This window comes from Sceloporus occidentalis, unplaced genomic scaffold, assembly GCF_023333645.1.
Source record: "Sceloporus occidentalis isolate IW3139 unplaced genomic scaffold, rSceOcc1.0.p SCAF_88, whole genome shotgun sequence".
Lineage (NCBI taxonomy): Eukaryota > Metazoa > Chordata > Lepidosauria > Squamata > Phrynosomatidae > Sceloporus > Sceloporus occidentalis.
In genome coordinates this window covers 2,458,214-2,486,126 of record NW_028317068.1, presented here as the reverse complement: position 1 = coordinate 2,486,126, position 27,913 = coordinate 2,458,214, and the positions used below count along the sequence as shown (strand labels likewise).

At 38.6% G+C, this 27,913-nt stretch overlaps 1 protein-coding gene across 1 annotated transcript in view; it reads left to right on the top strand.

Annotated features, from left to right (window-relative positions):
* LOC149284796 (serine/threonine-protein kinase Sgk1) overlaps positions 1–27,913 on the top strand; it is a 72,666-nt gene that overhangs the window by 15,032 nt on the left and 29,721 nt on the right. Inside the window, exons 2-3 of the mRNA XM_089496235.1 lie at positions 8,695–8,920; positions 27,109–27,128. Of these exons, the coding sequence (XP_089352361.1) occupies positions 8,695–8,920; positions 27,109–27,128 (246 nt within the window). The remainder of the gene's footprint in view (positions 1–8,694; positions 8,921–27,108; positions 27,129–27,913) is intronic.

Sequence of the window (27,913 nt, the reverse complement as noted above, 5' to 3'; positions counted from 1 at the left end):
CCTTTTATAATGTAAGCTCACAAGCAGGGTCCTTATACGCATGCCATTCCTGCCAGGAACTTTGTTCTAAAATTGATCAGATGGTCAGATCAAACCAGCCAAACATTATAGCTTATGGCAGGTATTCTTGTGGCTAATAATAGCGAGCACTGGATTTCAAGGTCATGCAGCCGCTGAAAAGTCGTGTTACATATACCATAACTTAACATAACATAACATAAACTGGTGCTGAAATAATGCAAAAATATAAGGATATTCTGATTAATCCTTCCTTTGCAAGGGAACAAAAATGATAATTTAAAGGGGGCACAGCTATCATAAACATTAAAGTGCATATGATGGCTGGAGCATCCCTCCTGATCTCAGGTTTGATGGTTCAGGCAGGGCCACAGAAGCTACTAAAATTATATATTTTTCCCATTGTTTAAATGGTGCATTTGCATTGAATTCAGTTATAATCCACACTGTTTCACAATGCAAACTTTCAAGAGCTTTGTGCTAGCACTGGAACTTTTAGACACGCTAAAAACACCCAAAGAAACCGGGTAAACTTGCTAATGAGGAAGCTGCTTCCTAGCCAACAGGATTAACCTAATACATATAACACACATTAGATGGAATCAGTTCTAAACACAAATATTGTTTGAATACTGAGATCTTTTCTGTTGGTCTAATGTCACTCAGTTTAACCACTGATTATCTGGTAAACTATTGACGTAACAAAGCTCATCATTACATGCTTCAACAAGCCAGCCAAGAGATGTACTCGTTTGAGCCAGACCTGAACAAAGATATGACCTGAATTGAAACAAGTCACCTCTAGGTTACTGAATACTAACTTGAAAAATGCTGACTACTTTGAGAGAGAGAGACAAAATAGTGACACACACATATATATATATATATATATATATATATATATATATATATGTATATGCAGAATTTTAGCATGCAATCCGTGTTTCAATGGGATCCAAACAGACAAATAATTAAATTGAGTACACATCTCTACTGTATAACACTGTTCTAGACGAAAGTAATTTGAGAAGATTTGGGCAGACTCTATACATTATTAATTACACTAGCTGCAATGATCTCACAACACAAGAAGTTGCAGAATTAAGCATTTGCAGAATAACACCCAAAGTTTTTGCAAATTTTCCATCAGATTCTAAATTAAAAGGAAGACATGGAAATGCTAATAAAATAAGAAATGTTGTTTCTGGCTGGTGTATTGACGTCAAGTTAACTCCCAGTGGATTTTTTTCATGGTTTTCTTTAAGGAGACAAGCAGCACTGTATCATTGGGAGGCTGGCTAATGCAGGGGAGACTAAGGCATGAAGCATTGAACTACTCATTCCAAAATCTAATGTATAGGGTAGCAGGTAATCATATTTTATCTGTCATGTATGACTTTATCTGTCATATATAATGACTCAAACACTAACAAAGTATTGAGCATTAACTTGTTTCCAATTCTCTCCTCCTTTACCTGTTTTTAGCAGGATGGGAAAATGAACTGACAATCTGGCTTGTAATGCACAACATGACATCTCCACTCTTACGGATAACATGGGTGTGGTGAATGTCTTCTCCATAGCTGTCTAACCTGGGAAGGTACAAGACTGAAGAATATCCTTCTAGTGTCAAAAAATGCATACTGCAGTTTGTGGCAATACATTTTTTGACTAACATTTACTATTTATTTACATATTATCATGTAAGAAGAAACACTAGTATCCTAAGTCTTCTGAGAAATTAGACAAGTCAACCTTGAGCTATGTTTGCCTTTTTTTGGATCAACAGCAATTAACAGATGTGGGAAAGACTGAACTTGATGGACGCATGTCTTTTTTCAGACTATGTAACTATGTAACCTCCCTCTCACAAGTGAACTATCCGACAAAGCTCAAATTTCAATGACCTCACAATAGGACTTGTACTTTACAGTGACATATTGTGGTAATATAATAATCTGGAGGGAAAGGAGGATATGTGTAAGCTTATAGGATGACCAAATGTGTCTGTATCGCTCATCTAGTCTATTGTGAAAAAGGATTATAAATCTAGGACTAGACAGTGTTTTATAATAGCAGGTTCATTTGGATGCATCCTCATGTTAGCAAGACATACATGCAGAATTACCTATAATCTGTAAATCATTATAAAGCTTGGAGTGAATAAAAGTCCTCTTGCTTTTAGTAAAGACTAATACAGTGTGTTGATATATGCAATGGGACTAATGTACAAATGAGTTTCGTTCTGTTGTAGTGCTAATATTTAAGCTTACTATTAGCCACAGAGATGCCTGGGGTACTAGGGATATTATGGAAGAGAGTTGTGTGGGATGTTCTATTTCATAATTTCTGAATACTTGCAGGAATATGTTAGACAGAAATATTAAAACACATTTTTGGGACATATTCTAAGCTATTCTGGAACATTGAGGTACAACAGGCCTTAACATATAGAGTTACCTCTGTACTTTGTGGTAATGTTTGCTGTATCTAGTACAGCAGGTCAGAGATTGCATTTATCTGACATTGTCTGCTGTGAGTGACAGTATGTAGCACCAGAACTTTAGTATGCCCAACAATTTCTGATCTTGCCCCTTAGTAGAATACCAAAAGAGGCATTGTCTCTAGTTAACATGGACACATGGGATGTATGCAAGGGGACACCAGTGGGTTGGTTTTATATGCTACCATTGTGGTAGTCTTATATAACAGTAACTTGAGTAATATTGTTTAGTATGCTATACCTGCACTAATCAAACCAATAAGAAGGAGTTGTCATCCAACAAAAGCCTAATGATGTTATGTAAATTACTATTTAACAGTTCTTCCAGAGAGGGGTGTGTGTCTCTGATCACACATAGTGGTCCTACAGTATAAGCACTAATTATCAGTATACTGTATGTGACAGACCTAAGGAAGAGTGGGTCACCACAAAAAATAAGGATGTACATGTAACAAGAAAACCACAAAATGTGAAGTTATTGATTACAAAAAAAAAGCGCAGACCTCTTTTTCTAAAAAACAAAACAGGCTGAATAGCACTAGACATTTGTATGCAGCTGTGGTAGGCAAACCCCACCATCCGTGGTTGTACAGAATTAGGTATGCAATGTTTGCTGCAAAAAGTTGCGTAAATGGTAACTTTGTTTATTTATGTTTCATGCAAATATCAACCACGACCACTACTTCTGGCAACCAGGAAGTCTCTTGAATATCTGAACACAGAACCGCTTGCAATCTGCCACATTAAAAAAAAATATGGGAGGTCCACTCTGGTCATCTGAAATTAGACCAGTCCTAGAAAAAGTGAGCACTTGGTGCTCTGGATATTCCTTGTGAACCCATTGGTCTAAAATGCTCTTCCCACCCTAAGACATGGTAAATTTGAATTTATTATGCATACAATAATATTATTATTACAATAATAAATGTTGTTATTTTTTAATGTTCAGAGGACAGTGTGTTCGAGCACAGGTTCCAAATGACAGATTCTATTTTGAAGGTGATAGAAATGTGAGTTCTATTGGCAATGTGAGATGGGAACATGGTGGATCAAAATGTCACCACCAAGTCAATGATCTGTAGTGACCCAATAGTAATTAATATAAGCATTCTGTTTTTATTCCAGTAAAATCATGATATGCGATGGCACATCATTTGGTCCTATGTTTTATATAACAAAAACATACCACCCAAGTGTCCTAGGACTGAAGGTCCCTTTTTTGGACCTAAACCTTTCAATCCCTGTTGTCCCTATTTTCTAGACGCTCAGAATACTTGTTGTGTATGAGTGTATCACAGTGTTCTATAGCAGGTGATGTGTTTATATATTTAATTAAGTAAAGTGCATTATCCTACGTAGAACCTAGTAACTGCTAACTGCTGTCAAAAATGCACACACCGCTACCACAGCCCCTAAAAAGTTTCCCTCTTAGTCCATTTGAAACGTTAGGAGGTTAGCAAAGAACAGGAAACGTGCTGAACACCTATAGTTAAGTTATCCATTTTTTTTTAACATTTAGTAGTATTCATGGGCATCCACAGTAACTTTTGTGGGGGGAAGAAAAAGAGAGACAAAGGGATATGGCGTCCAAAGAGGGGCTGTGTTTCCTGAACATAGACACTTGGGTGATATGATGGCATTTAACTGTTGTGAAGCCGCATGTCTCGCATGTAAAACATAATTTCCACCTTTAGTCATATTGCAAATGCGAATTAATTTATAATCATATTTTATTCTCGGAAAGAGAAATCACACACCCAAATAAAAAAGACAGGCCTTACTTAATAAAGACCTGTAGAACAAATCGTCTAGGCCGCAAATCTCATTATGAACTGTAACTAGAAAAATCAAAGTTTAAATCAGAAACACATTTCCTTGATGCATCATGGAAAATGTTTCAGAGCCTATATTAAGCAATTCTTCTTCCAAAGACAACTTAGACAAACCAAAGCTGTGTCTCACTAGCTACAGAGAAAAGGCAAATAAAAAGGATATGTTTCCTGGGTCTATGTGGTTTCATATTTCATAGGAAATGTTCAAAATAAGTTGATTCCAAATAGCACAGATGTCTTAGGAAGAATACGATGGAACACAACATTATTATGAGGGATTCCTTTCCTATTGGTGGCTTAGGGGGGCAGATAAGCTAAGAATACCCTTTAACAACTATAGTCACTAGCAGATCATGGGTTAGAGCTGTGATCAGCCTTTAGGTCACAAGAAGACCCATACCCCCAGCAGCATCTTTTTTTCCGGTGACAATTGAGACCTACTGTATGATGTATGATGACAGCCATAATGTAATGGTTAATGCCACTATAAGTAAGAAAGTCAGCAGGAAGGAGACAATGAAAACATCACTAAAAAGTATTCCCTATACAATCAATATGTGCAGCAGGAGGTAATATGTCTCCTCTTTGTACTTGGCCCCTCATATTAGTTACACTTCTAAATGTCGTGTGTAGTTCATATTAAATTGTTGAGAAAACTGATACAGGTAAAATGGTTTATTGGTCCAATTAACAAAGAACATCTACTGCTCCTCCTGTGCAAGGGTCATGTTAACACACCATTATTGAACAACCATCTGACTGTAAACTCTTTAGAAAAGACCAGGTGACCTAAAGCAGATTACTGTTCTAAAAAAAAGCCCATTATGCTTACTTGAGATTTTCCACTATTTCCTGATGCAGAGATACTTTGCTTATTTGCCAAAAATACAGTATTAAACATTCACCAAGACAGTTATTATTTCCTCTGACTGAATGTAAGTCAGACCAGAACTTGGGTGTTTGGCGAAAAAATTTGGCTTGTAATGCAAAAGGCTCCTTTGACACAATACGGCATGTTCATCAGTCAACCTGTTTAGTAAAATTAGTTTACTGTATACTAATAAAAGGGGAACCCTCATCTTTTTTTTAATGTAAGGGGCATATCTGTATTGTCACTGGATACCCAGCAATGTGCGCTAAGATGATCTTTGTTACTTGAAGCAAAAAACAGGAAATATTACATTTTTCATGGGTGTTCTTTAGTTGCTGCTTTCCTAGTGTTATTTACAGACAGTACATCTAATGTTTGCTACAGCTGAGTCATATTTCTAAGCCAGACTTCACTTAACACTAAGACACTAAAGAGAGTTACAAGTCTGAACTTATGTCAGAGGCCAGAGTCTTATCATAAATAAAGACACATTTTGATATTTTTTTTATAATATGTGGTTTGCGTACAGGGCAAGGCTGGCACCTTTCGTCCCAGAGCAGGTAAGGCAAATTGGCCCCTCTTGGCCCCCCACCCCACAGTTATTAACATAACACACTAACACATACTCATCCTTATACACAAACGTACACATAAGCACTCATGCCAACTCATACACAATCATACTAACACACACACTTATACATACATCTGCTAACACACACTCCAACACATACACACTCAAGCTAATATACATAGCTTCTTAATCCTTACTTAACTCACTTACCTTCTCCCCCCCACTCCCTACCTAACTCCCTTAACCTATCTCACACTTCCTAACTCCCTTACCCTATCTCTCTTACTCCATACCTGACTCAGTTACCATATCTCTCACTCCCTAACTCCCCAACCCTCTCTCCACTCCCTACCTAACTCCCTTATCCTCTCTCACACTCCCTACCTAATTTCCTTAACCTCTCTCAAATTGCATAGGGTACATGGGTATGTGAATAATGAATAGGGGCCTCTCAGCTATCATATGCATTAAATTGTCTCTGAATTTTTTGTCCATCTAATGTTTCTCATTGTTGTTATGTAGCCCTCCATGTTAAAAATGGACACTACTTAAGATTAGAAAACGATTAGAGTAAAACCTTCGACAAGCTGTATTAAAGTTTGTGCAGTTAAGCTTGGATGAGCAGAATACTGAGGAAAAGGCCTATTTATAGAGGTTCATTGCTGTCCGGTTGGAATATGCAGTCTGAGTAATTTAGAAGAAACTCATGAAAAGAGGGACATACAACACTCTAAAGCTCATAATGCTTCCACAAATCTAGAATATGAAGAATATATTTTAGGATTACATCTGGTTTTGATCAAAATGTCTTTTAGCAAATCATGTTTTCAAAGAAAAAAACAAGCATTGAAAAACAACATATGAATTTCAACAGCTATAATTTTACCTGTTGCTCTTAGAAACCTGGATGATGGTACCCAGGGTCAGAATGACGATGGTGGGAAGGCCCTGGCACTTAAAGGGCAGCGGCTACCGGATGATTTAAGTGCTTCCGACAGCTGAAAGTACTTTTCTTATGCTCACATACCATGTTTGGCTCTGTTCGCCAGCGACCAACTGGGCATTTGCCCAGTGTGCCAGATATACAGCCTGGGTCTGATGGCACCTCTTGACAGTCTAAATTATTTTACCACTTACTGTATAATGTATATAGAAAAAATAGTTTTTTTAATATATTTCCTTAAAGGGAAATTTCCATTTTATTTATTGAAAAATATACACAAAGTTTATACAGCAAGATCTTGTGTGAAATGTAATGCATTTGATGTTAGTTTTGGTATTGGAAAACCCTAGCATTGATTTCTATGATGATAAGATCACTTTTAAAACGTTGTAGCACAGTTACCTTTTATACATAACCATTAATGCTTGTTCAAAGCTTAAACTTTTGGTCCACAGAGACCAAATATGATTAGTGATTATTCACCTGTGTGCTAAAATGTGTTTGTTACTTGAAACAGAAGAGCAGTAAATGTTTTGCATAGGTTTCCTTTAGTTGCTGCTTTCCCAGTGTTATTTACACATCGTGTTACGTGACCCACTTCCCTGACTGGGCTAATCTAAGTCAGACTGGCCCCTCTTTAAGAATTTTGGAGTGACCCAGGGGCAAAAAAATGTATTGATTTCTCCCTAGTACAAAATGGGAAGTTTGGATTAAATAGGAAACAAGAAAAGCTGAAAAATGTTCTTTCATTTACACAGATTGCATTATATAATACAACACTACTTCAAGTCAGGTGATTGTGAAATGTATAAATATTACTTATTTTCTATGAAGTTCATTTATTTATTTTGGTCCCCGAGAAGCATGTTTAAAAGGGCAAGAGAGGGGTTGGAACAAAGCCAGAGGAAAACAAGTTTTTGTTCTTACAATATTACATAAAAGTTATAACAGATGAATGTCCAAATATAAGCAAATATCAGTATAGAAAGGAAATTTTAAAACGTCCCACCTAGTTAGTCTACCTAGTGCCCTCTGACTTCTGGGGGGGTGGCTTCGTGAAACGGGCAGAGGAAGCCATTCTGTTTTTTGCCAAAGCCATGTATTGTTTTCTTCCGGAAAAAATTGAAACAAAATGGAGTGTGGAATATCTTCTTTTTTACAATGATAAATAATATGTTTATGACATGGTATTAAAACTATATTACATGAAGACCTTTATGAAAGATGCAATGTGTCCACATCCGACTGGCACAAATAATGCCAGTTACTTAACTTTTCCATTTGCAATTGGCACTACGGTGCAAATCTGATTGGGTGATTGTTATCCCTTTCCCAATCCAATTCCTGTAGGAGGATTAGAGGAGATCTTTTGTTTTTTTGTGTTGATGGTTTCTTAATTTATTTTGTTGCATTTGAGGGAATTACCTGTTCTCATGTATAGTTACAAATGTTTTTTTTTTTTCAATTTTTCTGAAAATTTTCATTTTTTCCTGTTTTTTTTTCATGACTTCAAAATTTCTGGAAATTATACATCTCTGGTAGGGAGTTCATGTAGTCAACTACTGCTCTCCTGCCCAGAAAAAAAAAAGAAAAACAGAAATGGAGACCAAGGGAACCAGAAACTGTGTTAAATCCAGCGAGAGCACATGTATAATCATGACCAGGAGAGCAGGAAAACTATGATTGTTCTATTACAGAGCTTCATGTGACTATGATATAATGTTCTCACATGACAGAAGTATCATCACTGATCACACTCCAGAAATGTGTCTCTGCAAATCCCCCTGCTCCAGGAGAGGGGACACATGCAGCAAGTAGGCCCACATCTAAGTGCCCATGCCACCCAGCAGAACAATCACTGTTTATTTCCCCTGTTTGGTGGGTACCATCATGGATTGTATGTGCCTTTAAACTCAACAGTGAACAATGCCTTAAATTTGCATTCTCTTATAGGTGAGACGATGGATAAAGAAGCCGACAGCAAGTGTGGAAAAAGTTCAGAGCAAGCACTTAAAATACACACCTGTGTCTGCTGTAACACACATGACAACTACACAAGAGGAAAACCAACATACACTGTGTCAGCGTTGCCTCGGAGACCATGCATTTGAAAGTTACGTTGGACTTCTTGGACAGCAGGTTGACTGCTCGAAATGTCAAACAAGTTCTGGTACAGTAAGTGTTTTTTTAATTGATAAAACTAATAAATAAGTTAAACAAAACACTCAGGGCTGTATTTTATTCATGTAAAATTCATAAAGCAGCTTCCTCTCCCCATTGCCTACCTTTGTTGGCTCAAAGAGGTTTCCTATTGGGAGGGAAATGTTAGTTACTCATTAATAGGAAAAATTATATGTGGTAGTAGTAGCTAACAGACCATCATGAACCTGCGCAACATGAGAACTTGTGTTTACAATAGCTGGAGTGGTAAAGATGAGCCACAACTACCCCAGTCTAGATTGGGAGCTCACAAGAGCAGACCCTCTTCTACTTTTGTACCAGTTTGTTATTGTGTGTGATTTTATATTATTGTACTGACTTTGTGGTAACAGCACTACAGAAACTGCTGGCGCTATATAAATATAATGTAATGTAATGGTGTTCAGCCAGTAATGGCTGACTGTATATCATCGGAGCTGCAGTTAGTGTTTACCCCACAACCCCAGTCTATACCAACTTCTACGAAGTTCAGCCAGCAAAATGGCTGCTGAATTTTATTGTAGATGCAGTCAACAAAAGTTAGTGTTTGTACTGTAAATGCATTGTAGACCCCCCCCCCCCCTCATTTTCCTATGATGCTTAATACACCAGACTGGCTAAGAGTCATGGCATCTGGAGAATCAACTAACCCTAGCTGCGATACATGTTTGAAATAATAAGCTACCTTGTGCCTGTATGCAAACTGTGTCTGTGCAGAGGTGGGGGCTATAAAGAAGCAGCTACCAGAGTGAAGGGGAGGAAAAGAGCTAGATAGAGGGAGATGAAGCGAGCACACCAAACTACTTTAACAGCAGAATGGTGTACAGAATTACATAAAAACCTTTTTGCCGACTGCCAATTTAAAGTTTAAAATCTGACAGAATTTAAAGTTAATTTCCTAGCACGTTACAAAGGGAATTATCTAGGAAAGTGACAAAAAAGAGAATAAATTAAAATAACGGACAACAGACCTGAATCAGGCTCAACCCAGGGGCGGGCTGGGCCGGGGAGCAGGGGGGCAATTGCCCCCCAGGCCACCCTGAATCTGGGCCGGGCGGCCAGCAGACGACCATTCATGGCAGCCGCAAAGTTAAAAACTAAGCGGCTGCCACCGCGAAAACGATGCGCGCGGCAACTGTGGCTGTGCATCGGGACTTGATGTCAAATCCCGGCGCACAACACTGAAGCCACGCCCACCGTCTTCCGTGTGCGGAAGGACAGGACACAGAAGAGGAAGAAGAAGAGGAAGAATGAAGAGGATGAGGAAAAGTGACAGTGCCAGAGGAAAGGTAGGAAAATATTAGTAAGTGTGTGAGAGTGATGGGTGTTATGCTGTAGTTTATGATGAATGTTTGTGAATGAGGGTTTTAGATTGCATGGAAGTGTGGGGGGATAGCATGGCATAGGGAGTCTGTCTAGGCATGATAGGAGTGTGATTGCTGGTTTTTTTTTCCGTCCTATAATTCAATAACAGTATTAATAGATATATATGGTTGCAAACAGCAATCAGCCAGTACATGCTAGAACCTGGGCATGATAGGATTGTGATTTCTGTTAATTATATGTATATATATATATATATATATATATATATATATATATATATATATATATATATATATATGTATATATATATTAATATTGTTATTGATTTTTTTTTTGTCTAATTTTGGTGTGTTACTTTTAATAAAGTATTTGAAACTGGTTTTTTTTTCGGTTTTGGCCAAATTAATGCAGAATTTTCAGTTTAGGTCCAGAATTTTAATTTCGGTGCATCCCTACTATATACTAAGCCAGTCACTGAAGTGGTAGGCCTACACCACATCAATGTTTGGCTTAGTATATAGTGATAGGGGTTGTACTGCAGTATTGTCTCACATTGGCACACATTGACAGTGGTACAGCGTAATCCCTAAGTATATAATGATAACAATTTTGCTGTACCCCTGTCAATGTTTGCCTAACCATAGAAACTATGCAGTTTTCAAGTTTGTGTGTGGGGGTGCCACATACAGGATCTGCCACAGGTGCCAAATATTCTAGGTACGCCCCTGCATCATGCAGCAGTCAGACCCAATGGCCATTCCTCAGCTCTTCGTCCCACGTCTTAAAAGGGGTGGGATAAAGAGCTCAGGCATGGCTATTGGGCGGCGCGGTGCGTGCACGCCGGCCGCTTTAATTTCATTAGGCGCCGGTGGAGTGACTGCTATCAATGTCGCTCGCAGCCGCTTTGGTGGCGCAATGGGCCACTTGACTAGACTTGCCCCCCAGGCCTTAGGCTGCCAGCCCTCCCCTGGCTCAACCTCACCACTCAAATTCAAAAATGATATGATGATTACATGACCAACAATGCCAAGTAACTGGTCCTACATATAAATTCACAAGCACATTGATCACTCATGAGTAAGAATTTGTATTACTGAACAATTTACATTTTGTAAAAGTAGTTTCCATGATCGAACGCTGGCGAGAATGCTAGTTAATGTCCTGACAAATTTTGACCTATTTTTATAATCTGCATACCATAAACTTTACACTGTAGAATGACATTTAAAAAGATTAGTGGCACTAACAATATGCATATGGCACAGCTGAGTAAAATCAGGTTACAATCAGATTAATACCATTGTTATTCACAGTGTCTTCCTTCTGGCTGCACTGCAAATATGGCATCTGTAATGGACAAAAAGAGTTGCAAATTACATAATAGTTAGCTGCTAGGTAAAGGTATCGGCTGAGGCAAGTGGCTGCAGGGAGCAGAGGAGAGAAAGGGGCACCAAATAGTTGCTGAATACATTTTCAGGAACAAGCCGCTCTCCTCTAATCCCTGTCAAATAAAATTTAAGTAACGCCCCCTGGACACAACATAATTTTTATATACTAATGAGCACCAAAAGCCTAGAAACATATAAAGGTGAGCTTGTTCCCAGGTGTGGGTCTAAGGAGACCCCAATGCACATCTACAGAAAGCGCGTTTAATTTCAATGACGAGAATCTTCAGACCACAATTGAGCCAGGAAGCTGCAAAAATAAAATGCCTGAATATAGATTACCCTATAGGAAAAAAAAGTTTTACTGGTAAATATTAATTCACATGTAAAGTTGTTTTTTTGTTTAATAAAAACTATGATTGAGAAAAATGCATTTCTTGTTTTTATTTCCTTTTATTTGCCAACTTCGTCCCCAGTTATGCACATCTGACCCTAGGCTTGTCACTCTGCCCCCAGATATTCCTTATACCCCCTATTTGTCCACTCTGCCCCCAGATATGCCTTATACCCCTATATCTCCACTCTACCTCCCTGATATGCCTTATACCCCCCTATATGCCACTCTGCCCCCTCAGACCAATGCATCCCCACACTTGTCCCCGTGCTTCAGACTCCTTGGTGTCTAGTAGGGGCAACCAATGCAGACAATGTGCAGACAACTTCCGTTGCTACCCAGAACTTCCGCTGGGGCTTCTATGGTTGCACAGACGTTCATTGGCTGCCAGGTCCCCTGCAGCGCTGCTGGGGATCTTGCTCTTAGTCTTATTGTCAGACCTCTATTTAAGGTCTTATTATAAGATGACCCCGGATATAGGACGAGGGGTATCTTCCAGAGCATTTGCAGATACTGTATTAAAGCACTCAAAAATACTTTAATATACATTCTACTTTGGTGAGGCTATCTGGGACATTCAGCTATCCATTTAAGATATGTCTCTTTATTGTAAACTTGCAAGCAGGGCCATCTTTACCTAATGTATATTTGTTTTCTTAGTCTGTCAGTTCTAGTTTTGTCATATCCTGTGAATGTGTCTGTTGTAAGAAGCGTTGCATAAATTGCTGCGGATATATAAATAATAATAATAAAATAATAATAATATTAATATTTGTATTTGAAAATAGATTTGGAGTCTATTATAATGAAAAGCTAACTCAGTATATTTGTGTTCAGGATTTTGAATTTATCTTGGCTAGTGTCATCTAGTATCCCTCCGAAATATATTTTACCTCAGTTTGTTAAGCTGCAGGTCATTACTCTCTGTGTGATGCGTTACTATAGATTGAAGGAAGCTTGCAGAACACATGGAAACAAGGCACCTCTAGTCATGAGTTTCCAGTCTCCAGTGTGTTATATAAGGCTTATATCAGTCAATAAGTTCCTAGTGTTATTTACTAGCATATGACCTTAACATATGGTTTCCATTCGCTTTCATAAGCATATGTCAATGATTTCGAATGGATGATTACAGATGTCTTTATGTTTGAGATTTTTCAGCTGTTGGCGTATGGTTCCAGATTTAAGGTGTTCAGTGACCACATTCCACGCATTCCTTTACCATATTCACGAGGAGCCATACATAACCATAAAAAGTAGGGTTTAAAACATTTACCCATTTTACAACTAAATTATTCCACACCTCAGCGATAACCTGGTTTTAATTACAAATACATTATTATGCATAAATAAATTTATAACAAATTTTATATTGAGGAGGAAATATATTTGTATGGGGCAAAATGAAGGGGAGGACTCTCTAACAATAAAGTGTAGTGTAGTGTATTTTTTATCTATGGAACATTTAAATATTTTTCTAGATTTCTTACTTTTCCCATCTCTTGTTTGGCAACTGTATTGTACTGTATTGTACATTTATTAAGCTTACTATATTGGTAGTGTTTCAGGATATTGTTTTGTTAAGTAAGTTGTTTATAATAATTATCTATGGAAATGCAATAATACAAATTATATTTATTAAAGCCCTAGAGGAACACTCCAGCCAGGGGCGTAACTAGAAACCTCAGGGCCCCGGTGCGAGAATCTGTTAAGGGCCCCCCCCAACACCCCCAACCCATCTATTCCTTTCTCACTTTCTATCCTCTCCCTCCCTACCACCCCTTCTCACGATCTCCCTCTCCCTCCCTAACCCCCCTTCTCACGATCTACCCTCTCCCTCCCTACCCCCCTTCTCACGATCTACCCTCTCCCTCCCCACCCCCCTTCTCACAATCTCCCCTCCCTACCCCCCCTTCTCACAATCTACGGTCTACCCTCTCCCTCCCTACCCCCCTTCTCACAATCTATCCTCTCCCTCCCTACCCCCCTTCTCACAATCTACCCTCTCCCTCCCTACCCCCCCTTCTCACGATCTACCCCCCCTTCTCACGATCTACCCACTCCCCCCCCTTTTCACGATCTACCCACTCCCCCCCTTTTCACGATCTACCCACTCCCCCCCCTTTTCACGATCTACCCACTCCCCCCCTTTTCACGATCTACCCACTCCCCCCCCCTTTTCACGATCTACCCATCTCCCCCCCCTTTTCACGATCTACCCATTCCCCCCCCCCCTTGTAGGTCACTTACCGTCAACTCCTGTGTTGGGAGCGTGAGGCGTTTGTCTCGGGTGCCGGCGCTTCACTGCTGAGCGCCGGCATATGATGTCATATGCCGGCGCTCTGCGTGAAGCGCTGGCACCCGAGACAAACGCCTCACGCTCCCAACACTGCACTCTGGGCAGCGCTGAGGCAGGCGGCGGCGACGACGGCAGCGACGACGGCAGCAGCAGCGGGGAGCAGCGGCATCCTGGATTTCTGTCAGTCAGGGGGGCCCAAGAGTTGCCGAGCGGTCGTTTTCAGCAACCGCTCGGCACCCCTTGGGCCCCCCTAACTGGCAGAACTCCAGGGCCCGGTCGCAGTCGCTACCCCTGCGACCCCGGTAGTTCCGCCACTGACTCCAGCCATCATATACATTGAATGCACTTGGTAGCTGAGTGGTCCCTTTCAATTCTCAGTGGTCCCCTTGCAAATAAATGGAAGCAGAGCATATTTCCTGCTGCCTGTGCTCATGTGATATGTTAACCCTCAGTCAGCTCTAGCGTTGTTTAGGCAAGGACTCTGATATCCCTTTGATAGCAGTCGGAGCACTTTCCTGTCTGTTACAATAAGGGACCACTTAAGGGGTGTTATATCGCAGCTCTGGTGCTCTGCCTTCCTCTAAAGGTAAGTCTTTTTTAGTAGGTTTACTGAATGCATATTAAAGTACTTATAAAGTACTCCATAAGGTGAGGCTCCATAAGTCACTACACTGTCCCTTTATGTACAGTATGTGTGCGTTAAACAATTTGTTTGCCAGTGACAGCCTAGTGTATTAAACCCAAGGTCTTTGACAGATTGATAACATGACATAATATGTAAAATGTTTTTATTTTGAACAAAAGAAGTGCACTTCCTGTTCTGAGAAATTGTAAGAAAAGTTGGTATAGCTATATTCGTTCATGGGAGTCTTTATTCAAAGGTGATACCTTTCATTCGCCCAACATGGAAAGTGAAGGAGAATCACATAAGCATTTGTGGCCTTTGATTTCCCTTCTTAGTATGGAAGGCCATGGAAGGAGAAGAACTTTGAGGTCCTTAAATAAACCATACCTTACGTTAAACTACTTGTTGCGATCAATGGTTATTTGACCATTGATGACATCATCAAAGGAAACAAATCATACCTCAACTGGAATGCTTATTTGACCTGCATGAAGCCTTTTGCCAACTCAGGAAAGAAGGACGGGTGGTCACATCAGAGAGTGAAAGCAAACTCTTTCAGTTCCATCTAGATAACTTTCCCTGAATCAGCTGAGTCACGGTGACATCAGTTCTTTCCTCTTTTTGCTGTCCCAAACAGCTGGATAATAAAAGACAGGTCCCCCTACCAATCCTCACAATGAGCATTCAGAATAAATATCGACATGGAAAAGTCAACAAAACAGAGTCCAACTAACAGGACATTTTATCGGGTCTATGGTGTTAAAGCCATTTTAAAAACCTTTGAACAAGAATAACCCCTACTGCCTTCACTTTTTGTTTGATTTATGATATGTTTTGTATTTTAAAAGTCCTGTGCAGTTTATTTTACTATCCTATACGTGGACAGCAGTTCTAGTGTTTCTAGTGTTCAGGGCTCAGATTCTTCTCATTGCACTGAAACCAGATAGATTAACAGTGGAATAATGCTGTCACATACCAGTATGGAACAGAAATTCATATGTATTCAATAATAAAGAAAAATAGTTCCAGCCCAACCTTTTGTTTATAAATGTTTCCATTTTAACGCACAGCTAACAGCATACATTCAGAGATTGATAACGTTTTAAATAACTGTTTAGTATATTTATTACACATATTTTTATAATCAAACCATCAAATACTTTTTTCTTTGTCTGTATGTTATAAAGGTATGCAGTCCCCTTTCAGACAGCAATAGTAATTCATTCAAATGTATTTAAGAAAAGGCACAGTGACATTGACTGATCTTCCACTGCCTTACTTTGTGTGAGATTCCTCTTTCAGTGTGGATTCCAATTGAAAATAATATTGTGTTTAAAAAGCGAGGGATTTTTAGAGGTTTATGCCATAGGCATTACCAAAAGCAAGACCCTGTCCCCAACCAGTGCAAATACTCAAATCAAAAAAATACTTTTCTGTGACTGTGAGTTGAAAGCAGTGATCTGTGGTCCTCAAAAGCTCATTGGCCATGAATATGGCCATATAGGCCTAGGCCAGACTACACCACTGGATGTTGCAATAAGAACATCTAGGGTACTCTTCATGGTTTATGGGAGTTGTCTAAAAAGAAAGGCTGAGAATATGTGGAGAAAGGCAGGAGGCCAGTAATCCATATTATGTACAGTTTCTTACCCAGTATACATACATAACCTCGGTATTTATGTATTCTCTCTGCATAACCTATTACTGTAATAAAACAAGGGTGCAGAGTATAGAAATATGTTTAGTGCAGAGTACATTACACAGTGAGACCCTTTCTGAGTTCAAGCGCAGGAATTCCCGTGTATATTGATATATTTCTCCTGACAGTCGCTGCAGGGCCATTATGTTCGCTATCTCTATTGCTATTTACAGCATGAGTAAAGGTTAAATTATTGTATCCATTTAAGGATATACAAAAACAGTTTGACGCTTTAAAGCAGGTGTGAAAGAATTACAGTAGATCAATTTGAAAAGAAACAGTCGATAAGTTATAATTTAGCTAATAACATCAATATTTGTCTAAAACTATTAGAATAAAAGTTTGAGTGTGCATAAGGTTAGATAGTAATTGTTTTTCTTGATAATACTGTTGGACCCAAACTCTGGTAGATTAAATTATGTGCAAAAATACACTAAACATTGATGTTAAATGATAAGTGGTGGAAAGTCTGATTTAAACTAAAATAGTACCCCTGCTATAAAACAAGGGGGAGGGATCCTGCTGCACAATGGTCATGTTACAAGGGAGATGTCCCCAACTGTCTACCTACAATATTACATTATATCCCAGTCTTTAAAAGCACAGCACCTTTAAATTCACTGCAGAGATGTAAAATTTCCGGAAATTTTGAAGCCATGGAAAAAAACAGCAAAAAATGTTTTTTTTCCCCAGAAAAATGGAAATTTTCAGAAAAATTGAAAAAAATGCAGAGTGGAGTAGTTTTACAAATTTAGAGTGATTTAGTTATACTGGGGACATGAAATGCAGTGTATATAAAAGTAGCATGCTTGAAATACAAACACAGTGTATTAAGTAAATAATAAACTGAATTTGCTTATTAAAAAAATTATTTTTTGTTGCAAATAGTACAACAAGGTCTGTATATGTTAAGAACATTTTAACTATACATGAGAACAGGTAACCCCCTTTCCCTTAAATGCAAAAAAATAAATGAAGAAACCATCAACACAAAAAAAGATCTCCTCTAATCCTCCTACAGGAATTGGATTGGGAGAGGGATAACAATCGCCCAATCAGATTTGCACCCTAACACCAATTGCAAATGGAAAAGTAACTGGCATTATCTGTGCCAGTCGGATGTGGACACATTGCATCTTTCATAAAGGACTTCATGTAATATAATTTGAATGCCATGTCATAAACATATTATTTATTATATGTCATAAACATTTTGTTTATCATATGTCATGCAGTGGTGTATTCACCTTGAGCATTGCGCTAGTCTTGACTAGAGAAGGGAAGGTGTGGAAAAAAACAGAGAAATTGGGAAAAAAACAGAGAAATTGGGAAAAAAACTGTTTTTTTTCCTGTTTTTTTCCAAAGCCATTTTTTTCTGTTTTCTTCCAGAAAAATAGACACAAAATGAAATGTGGAATATCTTCTTTTACAATGATAAATAATATGTTTATGGCATATTATTTATCATATCCCATAAACATATTATTTATCATTGTAAAAGAAGATATTCCACATGTCATTTTGTGTCTATTTTTCTGGAAGAAAACAGAAAAAAATGGCTTTGGAAAAAAACAGAAAAAAACTATTTTTTCCCAATTTCTCTGTTTTTTTTCCAGACCTTCCCTTCTCTAGTCAAGCCTAGGGCAATGCTCAAGGTGAATACACCACTGCATGTATCAACATTGACAAACTGCATATACTGTATGTAACAGAAGGTACCTATGCACAAGGTAGGACTGGCACCATACCTGGGACATGCTGCACAGAGCTCTTCTTCTTTGGGGGGACTTTCTTTGTGACATCCAGAGGTAGCCATTCACGAGGGCAGAGCTAGCTGTGCATGAGATGTAGGTAGCCATGCTAGGGACAGGGCTAGCCCACAATAGCACTTAAAGGGTTGAGAGTGGGGAGGATTTGAGTGGAGAGAGAGCATGGCTAAACACTGCTCCTGTGCCCTGGAGAAAAAGAAAAGTAGCCCAAGAAGCAGTCCTTCCTCCAGAGATACTGGATTGGCTGTGGAAGTAAAGCCAAGTGGTGCCCGCTGCCCCCATAGCTAACACACGATCACACACACATACTCTTACATACGCTCTATCACACAACCTATCTTGTGTCCGGCTCGCACTTCATACACTGTGGGGTCACTGAATACAATACTGTGCATTGGCAAGCCATTGGCTGATCAGAAGGATTGCTACATTTCCTTACAATTTTGGTACTTTTTTATTCACTCAGACATTCACAGTCAGCCTGGGATTAAAAAGTTAAAGTCAGTAGAATATCTAGGAATCATATTCAAGGTTGGGACGAACGTGAACTACATGGGTGGGATGTCACATAATGAATTACCTATCAGATAAGGCAATATGAAAATAAATCCTTGTATTTGTTATGGAAGCTGCTTCTGTCACTACACTGATTATACACAAACAAACTCAGATATGCTTAATGGGAACAACCACATATATTCATACAGAGATACTGCCCTATAAATACATTATTATTATTGTCTTTTTTTATATAGTGCCAACAATTTACGCAGCGCTTAATATAAAACATATATTCTAGGGGTATGATAAGACGAGAATTGACAGACTAAGACAAACCGATACATGGTGGAGCTCGCAAGCTAACAATCCATTGCCGTCAGGTGCCCTGGAGCAAATGCCTCATTTGCACATTGTTAATCTGCACCCAGCCTGCCTGCACCTGCCTATTCACAAACCTATACAGCCCATCACTAGAACAATTACACATACCCAATGCAGTTTACCTTGCCCAGCATTCCTAGCATCTAGCACAGGGGCATCCAATGTGCCACCCGCGAGCCAAATGCAGCCCAACGGACTTCGAGGTGGGGCCCGTCTGAGAAGGCCTGGGCTGGTCCCCGGGAAAGCTTAATTACGTAATGATTTTACAGCGGGCGGAGTGCAGGCACCATGCCGCCCAGTGCGTTAATGAGGCTCTTCGTCCCGCCCCTTTGAAGATGCAACGTGACACTCAAGGGGCGGGCTCACATGGAAGAGTTCCACATGACGGGGAGAAGAGCATGTCGGAGGAGAAGGAAGCCAGCAAAAATGTAGGGTGATAGGTGGAAGGGGACCCATATTCAAAGGGGGAAGCAATGGGGCAACAGTTTAATAATACAAAAATGTGGTTGGGGCATCACATATAAATCAATACAAAAAGGGATGGGTGGGTGGCTGTTTACAATACACATGGGTATGGGGGTGCATTACATTAACCAGTACAAAAGGAGGTAGGGGCATCAATACACAAGGGAAAGGGGCTGGCTGGGGGTACAAATGCACATGGGGCAATACACAAGGGTGTGGGGGGAGTACATTAATACTAAAAGGGGGCCTGGCTGGGGCATCAATACACAAGGGGGCAAACACACAAACAACAAAGCAGTGTGGAAAGCATTTTTGTTTTGCTTTGTGTAGCTTAACCCATCCTGATGTGGGTGTCGGTGTGGCAGAGCCTGTCCTGGTGTGTGTTGGGGTGTTAGTGTGGCCGAGCCTGTCCTGGTGTGTATGTGTGTCTGGGTGTCGATGTGGCAGAGCCGGTCCTGGTGTGTGTGTGCTGGTGTTGCAGAGCCTGACCTGGAGTATTTTGTGGTGTGGCAGAGCTGTCCTGGTGTGTGCTTGGGTGTTAGTGTGGCAGAGCCTGTCCTGGTGTATGTGTATTGGGGTATCAGTGTGGCAGAGCCTGTCCTGGTGTGTGTGTTTGGGTGTCAGTGTTGCAGAGCCTGTCCTGGTGTGTGTGTTTAGGTGTCGGTGCGGCAGAGCCTGTTCTGGTGTGTGTTTGGGTACTGGTGTGGCAGAGCCTGTCCTGGTGTGTATTTGGTCTTCCGTTTCCTGGCACTTTACTTACTGTAGGAATAAATAGAACTATTTAACTTTTACTTATCCAGAGATAAAACGCCCTCCTGAATTTGTAGTCACTTCAGAGAACAAAACTTTTAAGGCCCAGAAATCAGTGAGAAGAAAAGTAAAGGTTTTGTGTTATTTACTTTTTTTCAATCTGCAAATTTTATTAAAAGGATTAGTGGCACTAAATTGTGGCTTCGATGTCCCGTGTTTGATGACTTCTTTCAGTGTACTGATTACTCCCAATCGCATCACATAAGATTCGATCTTGTATTATCTGCCGAGCACTGATGTCATCTTTATCCAGCACACATCGATGCTGAGGAGTTAAGATTCTGTCTGTTTTATATATTTCCATAAAATAGCCACCAAAATCCCCAACACCAGGCCCATGATGCTCTTAATCTGGCCCTGCCTCCTTTGTGCATCAGCCATCTTAAATCCAGCTTGTACCCACAGTGTGCTCCAGCCTTGTGCAGTTTTACTGTGCTATTTTAAACGGATTGTGGACTGACTTTTCAGTATTAATAGAATGAGATAAAAAGGTTGATCAAAAAACTGTATGCCCATTGCTTTTTTCATTATCGCCAAATTAACCCTGTATTAATATGCATTATAAAGCTAAAAGGCATTATTTTCTCTCTGATGAAGTGGCCCACTGCAGAAAAATCTTGGACACCCCTGATCTAGCAGGAAACACTTTTCTCTGCAGTCTAGATTGACCGTTATGGTACCATGATGTCATGCTCAGCACTCTCCCTTACAAGTACAAGGGAGAAAATAACCTTCACGTCAGTTCCAGCTATATCCCCTAGTCTCCTACTTTAGCAGATGGGCTGCAAATCCAGGTGAAGAAATGTCATATCTTAACATGTGCTGATGGATTTTATTTTCTGCAACGACAATGGTTATTTTATACCTAAATAATACCTGTTTTCTACAGTTCTAGTTCATAGTTTCATACCCTACCTTTGTATTTATGCAATACAGTTTTGAATATAACAAATAACATCACTGAATGTTTTTCATATAAATTACATGTTATGTAAAACTGGTAAGGAACAAAGTCTCTGTGTCAATAAACTTGTTTTATGAGCGGATAACAGCTGAAAGTTGTATACATAAATATGGTTTCTTGGAAGAACTGTAATATCTTTAGATTCCTATTAGGTAGCATAGAGGAAGATTTGTAATCACATAACCATAATGTTACCTTAGCTATATATCTGTGCTTATGCTTATTCATGTGAGTGATTAAAGTAGTTTATTCATTTTATGGTCAAAACCTGATGAACTTTGTTATACCTATTAAAGTGTTTAATAAACACAGTATGAGTAAATGTTCTAGACATAAAACTGAACTAACATGGGCATGGACACAGTATCCTCCACTTTCTATATGGTTTTATAGAAAATTGTCATAGTGTAAGATTTCAACTGGTTAGAGCACTGTGATGTTTCTCCCTTTGTTGTTTTTGCCCACGAGGTTATCCTGTTGACCGCCATGTTTGTCCCTAAACTTAATGGTACCAGCCCTCCCCTGATTCTAAGCTTTTCGAAAAAAAGGGACATGATGTTTTCAGGCCCAAGGAAGCACTGTCTCTACTAAAGGTTAACACTTCAGATATTTTTCCAAAGAAACAGGGCAGCTGTGATAATTTTTATCACAATATATCACAAAGATTTGAATTACTGAATGTATTTTTAAGGAAATCAGGTAGTTTTGGCATAACCCTCATATGGGCCTTATTTTATGGATACATAAGAAAAATTTATTAGAACTACATCAGTTATGAGTTCAGTAAATAGCTTTTGCTTCGGTAGGTCACCCATTTTTCATTACTTAAATTAAATGTTAACCTACCTACCATATTGATTGTATTTTATCGTCAAGTTGGAACTTTCACTACCCTGCCTGAAGTTTTTTTTTACTTAGCATGTAAGTAAATACATACCTAATGTTTTATTTTATTTAAAACCTTCAATTTCACTTAATTATTGCCTTACTACTTATCCACCCATTTAATACTGATCCACCCATGTTCCTCTGGCACTCTCATTGTCTTTATTTGCCACATATGAGCCTCCTAGAATTTTGAACTCTGCAGCAATCATTTATTTTTTAATCACCTAACCAGACATTCTGTTTAATGAAGGTCTACAAATAATGGGACTTCACAGTATTGTCATACAGAATTGTCTCAGTGTATTGTATTACTTTGGTTTGTGGTACTTTCTCATTTATTTTTATGAACACCTTTATTTGGAGTTATTTACTTATGTTTTGAAGAAAAGGAGGTTTCCTCAAGCGCTCATATGGCAATAAAAGACAGCTATCAGTATCACTAACAGCTGGTCTCATGATTTGCAGTGATGTGTTGGAACAACATATTCCTGTTTAAAATCAAAGATTTCTAAAAATGTAGACTTGTGTCTAGGAATGTAGACACAAATAAAGTTGGATATTCCTTTGATGTACAGACGCCCAGGTGGGCAGGTAGAGCCAGGTAGCCCCATCAGCCCCTACACCACCCACAATTCTCATAGGCACTGGCATACACACTCAAACTTTCACATACTTACACTAACATACACTTACACACTCATTCTAACTTATGCTCACACACACTTATATGCTCGTGCTAATTCACACGTACACATTAATATTATTATTTATTGTTTTATATAGTGCCATCAAATTCCGTAGCACTCTACAATGGGACACATTCATACACACTTATACATACACTCTCCCTCTAACATATACACATTCATGCATATTCACTCACTCCTTTACCCTCTCATTCACCCCCTGCCTTACTCACAGCTTTTTCTTTTGCAGTTGGGACATCACAAAGCGTGACCCTGTTGTGTTCCTGCCTTCCTAGGCTGGTCCATAATTATTTACAAAGGGCGGGTCCAGGTCAGGCGGGTCTTTGTGACCAATTTGGGACCGGCCCTGCCCCCCTTGCCAGCCTACCCCTAAGAACTAGCAAAAAGAATGTGGTCCCATGAACTGCAACATCTAATGAACCCCATAAGATTACTGCTGTCACGAAAAACATGGTTGAACACCAATCAAACGAGAGACCTGTGTATGAGAAATAGACATCCTAAAATATAATAAAATAATTAACATTTGATTACATTTCCAGATAAAATATGACTAGTTGGCCAATATTTTTATTGCTCATTTCCTTGTATAATTATTTCTTTATTTCTTTTATTTACATAGTGTTGTAAGTGCATAATGATTCTTTATGGGCAATAAAACATTGATGGCTTAAAAAATACATAAGGCCAATATCCTGAATGGCATTTCTTCTTTGGTGGTATTCTCCAAAGTTATTTTGATCATGTGGTACTAAATGGATACATTTTCATGTGTAGCTAGGGTGACATTCTTTCCATTCAGAACCTATACTTTAAAGAGTACGTATGTGAATATGTCCTATCTTGTGGAATGCATTGGCAAGATTACAAACATATTATCAGGAACACAAAGCAGCATAGCATTGCCTTAATTAATGGTTACAGTGACACTTTTTCTTTTACAGGAACAACCATTGCGGATAAAAGCAAATATATTGGCATTTTTAATAATATCTTTTTTTTCAGAACCCCAATGAATGACATTTGCATTAACTATTCCAGTTTCATCTGATATATCTTATGTCTCCAGTATGCGTTGGAGAAAAGCCAGGAAATAGCATTGCTGCCAAGTCTTTTTATAGGTATTAGTGTAACTAATGCAGTGGAATCAATCAGGTATTTTCTGCTTAAAGTTCATATGTTCTACATGGTCAAGGGAAACATAGTCCAAGAATTGTGCAGCTATTGTTTTTTTTACATCTCTGTCCAGGAAATGGTTGGCAAAGTGGACAGATGCCCACTGGCTGAGCTTTTACTGCAGCAATTAGACCTGCTATGCCAGGCCATCTCTGCAACTGCTGTCTTAGAACTTCTACAACATGATCACCATTCTGGCGTAGGCTGACTAGATCTAGGGTGGGAATTCCAGCCAGGCAGCAGCCCCCTGCCACATTACAGTGGCAGTGGTGGCAGAAGTAAGTGATAGAAAGTGGCTAGGGCACTGCTGTGGGTCAGACGTAGGGAAATGTGTAGGTTTTTTTTATGGTTTTTAAAGGTTACAATGCACAAAGTAGAATATATCACTTCCCTTTTCTAAACTTGAAATTTTCCAATTATATTTTGTGAGGCCTATGTTTAATTTCAGACTGTTTAGCAGCCCACCAGCTCAAAATACATCCAAACATTTGGAGCAATCAGCAGGAACATTCAGTTGGTTTCTTTGGTTGATTCAGCAGTAGTTCTGATCAACGGCAGCAATGTGCTCCCTTTGAGATCAATGGGAGCACTTTCCATGCATGTGCACAAGGGGTCACAAGCAATAGCTTTCTTATACACATATTAAAAATACAGTAAATACCTTAAGTTTTAAAGTAAATACAACTTACTTTCTAAAGATCATTTAAAAACAACATTGTATTTCTGATCCATGGTATGTTATTTTAAAGAACAAAAATAGCTTTTCTTTTAAAAACAAGGACATTTGTAAGTGACCCCAAACTTTTGAATGGTAATGTATATTTAGTAGACAAGTAGTTCCATTTTAACTACTGTTAGAATTTGCACTTTACATAATTATATCTTGTCTGGGAGCAAAGACTATCTTGCCACCTTGGAAACATAACATTTGTGTCTATTATACTTTGCCCTTACTCAGCAATGCCTTTTTCTGACTTTCGTCAAGGCCTTGTAGCAAGTGCTTGATCATATTTATGTCAGATGTATTTATACAAGCCACATATTGTCACAATAATAATAAAATGGGTCAGATTTGGAGACACCAGGAAACTGAGATTAGTGTGAGAACAGTTTTGAATTGTGATTCAGGGACATAGGATGGGGCTTCTATTGTAGTTTGGCCAAGCATATGTTGCTTATGTAATACATACATAAATACAATATATAAAAGATGTGAAAGACTGCATTTTTACATTTTGCTAACCAATAGCATGCCCAGACTTGCCATCTGGCATACCTGGCAAATGCCAGGTGGGCTCCTGGCCATTACCACCCTGTAATCACCTGCCATCAAATATGGCCTTAAAGTACTAGGGCTGCCTCATGATTGCCAGTCAGGCACTGACAACAGTAATGCATATAAAGTAATGAACAAAAAGTAAATATTACATTATAAAACATTGTAAAAAAACATGCTAAATGTATTTCTTTAAAAACTCATCAGAGATCAGCAGAGCCAACATGAGAGGTTACATTGGGCCAAGCTACCATGAGGTCAATCAGTAAAGCGAAATTTAGAAAAACATAAAACAAGGAAAGTTAAAATATTGGTATTAAAATCAGTCAGTAAATCAGAGGCTTCCATTTGAAGATCCTACATGAAACTGACAGCCTGCTCAGTAGGGAAATTGTTAAACATGATGCCTCTAACAGCACAAATTCATAGCTTCATAGGAGAGGTCACTTAAGAAAGGAAGGTTAAGGAAGCAGGCAGCTGAACAATTCAAGAGAAATATAAATAGAGATGTCTAAAGGTACTCTTCCACTATCATGGTGCAGCTTATGGAATCCAGGCTGCACTTTGGAAAAAAAATCAGGGAGAAAGGTCAAAGGAAAGCCTGCATTTCATTAATTTAATTCTGTGACAAGACAAGTTCCCTGGAAAATATTTGGTCACTGGAGAGGAGTTCAGGATCTCAGAGTCTCTTCTGAAGTTCTCTCCATTCTCCTCCTTACAATTTACTTTGAAACCAACAACAATCATCAACTTAACAAAAGGGCACAGAGCTTTTAAAGTAAATATCTTGAAAACAATTACACTGACTGCCAAAATGCCCAAGGTATAGGCAGTTTTAATAAATTAATTTAGTTAGGCTTACCACTCTGATGAGTTGATAAATTCGTAATTTAACTTATATTTAGTGAAAAGTTGCTGTGATATTCATTACTATATTGCTGAAAATACACAAATATATCATGCAATGTAGTGAATTATGCATGTTTTTTTATATTAACTGCCAATTATTGATCCTGCTCTCAATGGAGAGTTTCTGTATGACTGTTTCTCAAGGTTTTTTGAGGAGCCCAGCTGTAATACATTTTATGAAAAGACTACATAAATTGTACTGTTACATCATAAGTGAAGTGATCAAATACCAATAGGACATACTAGTATGGATTTCTGATATATAAAGTCCTGCTTCCTGATCATAGACCAGCTGTGGTGAGAAAGGAGGTGAAACAGAGTCTCCTTCCTCAAAAAAGATTAAAAAACCCAAAAAGAGTAAGAAAAAAATGCATAAACGTAAAATAGATAAATAATTACACAGATGCCAGGGTTGTTACCATGACATCATAAGGGGTATTAGTACTTTTTGTTTTATATAGTGCCATCATATTTTGCACTGCTGTACAAGATAGAGTACAGATATCAAGAGAAATCCATAAGACTACAATGGGAATCCAGTCAAAAAATGAAAAAGTGAAAAAATGGCTTACATGAGAGTACCAAGGGGTCTAGGAGACCCGTGCGTGCATGCTGCTTCAAGAAGTCCACCATTGTGCGCAAAGTGGGATACCAAACATGGCATTGCAGTGTCCCTTTGAATACTAAGTCGGTGCACTTTAAAAAAGGAAATTACTAAAATAGCCATCCAATCCCTAAATTCTTAGACATTAACCTATTTCGAGTAGATTTTACTAAAATTCAAGAATAAAGCACAATTTTGTCATGATCTTCATATTACATAAAATGCAATCTTCCTAGCTTGAAAAGACTGTAGATTTCGGTATATTTAGCTAGTCAAAATTATTCTTTGACTGAAACATTTATGTCTTTATTAATAATTGCCAAGTTTTTGGAATGCATTGATTTACAGATGTAAAAAGATTAGTGCTATTAGGCAGAGAGCCACTTTGTATAAAATGTTTCTTACAATTCACAGGACCGGTTTCTGAAAGACTGCACAAATAAATCTTTGTAGCAAAGGGATAACCAAGAACAATTGTATACATGAAAATGTATAATAATGTTCTGTTAGCCTGTATCAATTGTTTAAATAAAATAATAATCTTCATCATTACATAATACATTGCTGTGAACAATTTTAAGTGTTACATTACATGAACAATGGTTCTATTTGTACCCAATTCTATGCTAAATAAAGAGGGAAAGTCCCGTCACACAAAGCAAGGCACAGCTGTAAATAAAAAAGTCTTTTTGGCCAGTTTAAATGTCAATAAGATCTTTCAGCAAAAGGAAATTATAATGAAAGCGTTATTTGAATGAAGCTATTGCAGATGACATGTAGAAGGCATTCATTCAT